Source organism: Sinocyclocheilus grahami, unplaced genomic scaffold (genome assembly GCF_001515645.1).
Source record: "Sinocyclocheilus grahami isolate Dianchi unplaced genomic scaffold, SAMN03320097.WGS_v1.1 scaffold1298.1, whole genome shotgun sequence".
Taxonomy (NCBI): domain Eukaryota; kingdom Metazoa; phylum Chordata; class Actinopteri; order Cypriniformes; family Cyprinidae; genus Sinocyclocheilus; species Sinocyclocheilus grahami.
In genome coordinates this window covers 217,535-218,052 of record NW_015506477.1, presented here as the reverse complement: position 1 = coordinate 218,052, position 518 = coordinate 217,535, and the positions used below count along the sequence as shown (strand labels likewise).

At 48.1% G+C, this 518-nt stretch overlaps 1 protein-coding gene across 1 annotated transcript in view; it reads left to right on the top strand.

The window, feature by feature from the left end:
- The first annotated feature begins 440 nt into the window (after positions 1–440).
- The window catches only part of LOC107568979 (interferon-induced protein 44-like), a 4,322-nt gene continuing 4,244 nt past the window's right edge, over positions 441–518 (top strand). Inside the window, exon 1 of the mRNA XM_016254979.1 lies at positions 441–447. Within this exon, the coding sequence (XP_016110465.1) occupies positions 441–447 (7 nt within the window). The remainder of the gene's footprint in view (positions 448–518) is intronic.

The window sequence follows — 518 nt, the reverse complement described above, 5'->3', positions numbered from 1 at the left end:
CAAAGGCGTGCTCAGCGGCCTTCACGAAGGTCCAGGTATGAGCCCGAACAACATAGGGGTCCTATTGCAGTGTTACCTCACTTGTCGACATTATGTCCAGCCAGTATGATAGCTCTGGTTCCGGCTTCATGCTTCCTGGATCATGCGGCCAGGTCAGAGGCTTCTGCGGGGGCCTTATTGATCATCAGGCCCCCGGCACGACACTGCAAAAACCTTCGGGGGTTTTACATCTGCCCTTTTCTTCCCCTTCCTAATTCCCCTATAACCACCTGCACTCCACCTGACCGAGGTTAGGCAGGAATTTCCTGCATTACAGTCTCCTATGCTGGACCTATAATGTTTTGGTTGGTTCTATGACTTCATAGCAACCACCTTACTGATGGTCCGGACTAGAGGCTTCTCTGGAATCACCTCTGGATCGGGTTTCCGGCGCGGGAACCATGGTGGGTGAGTATGATCCATTCTATGTATATATATATATATATATATATATGTGTGTGTATATATATATATATATA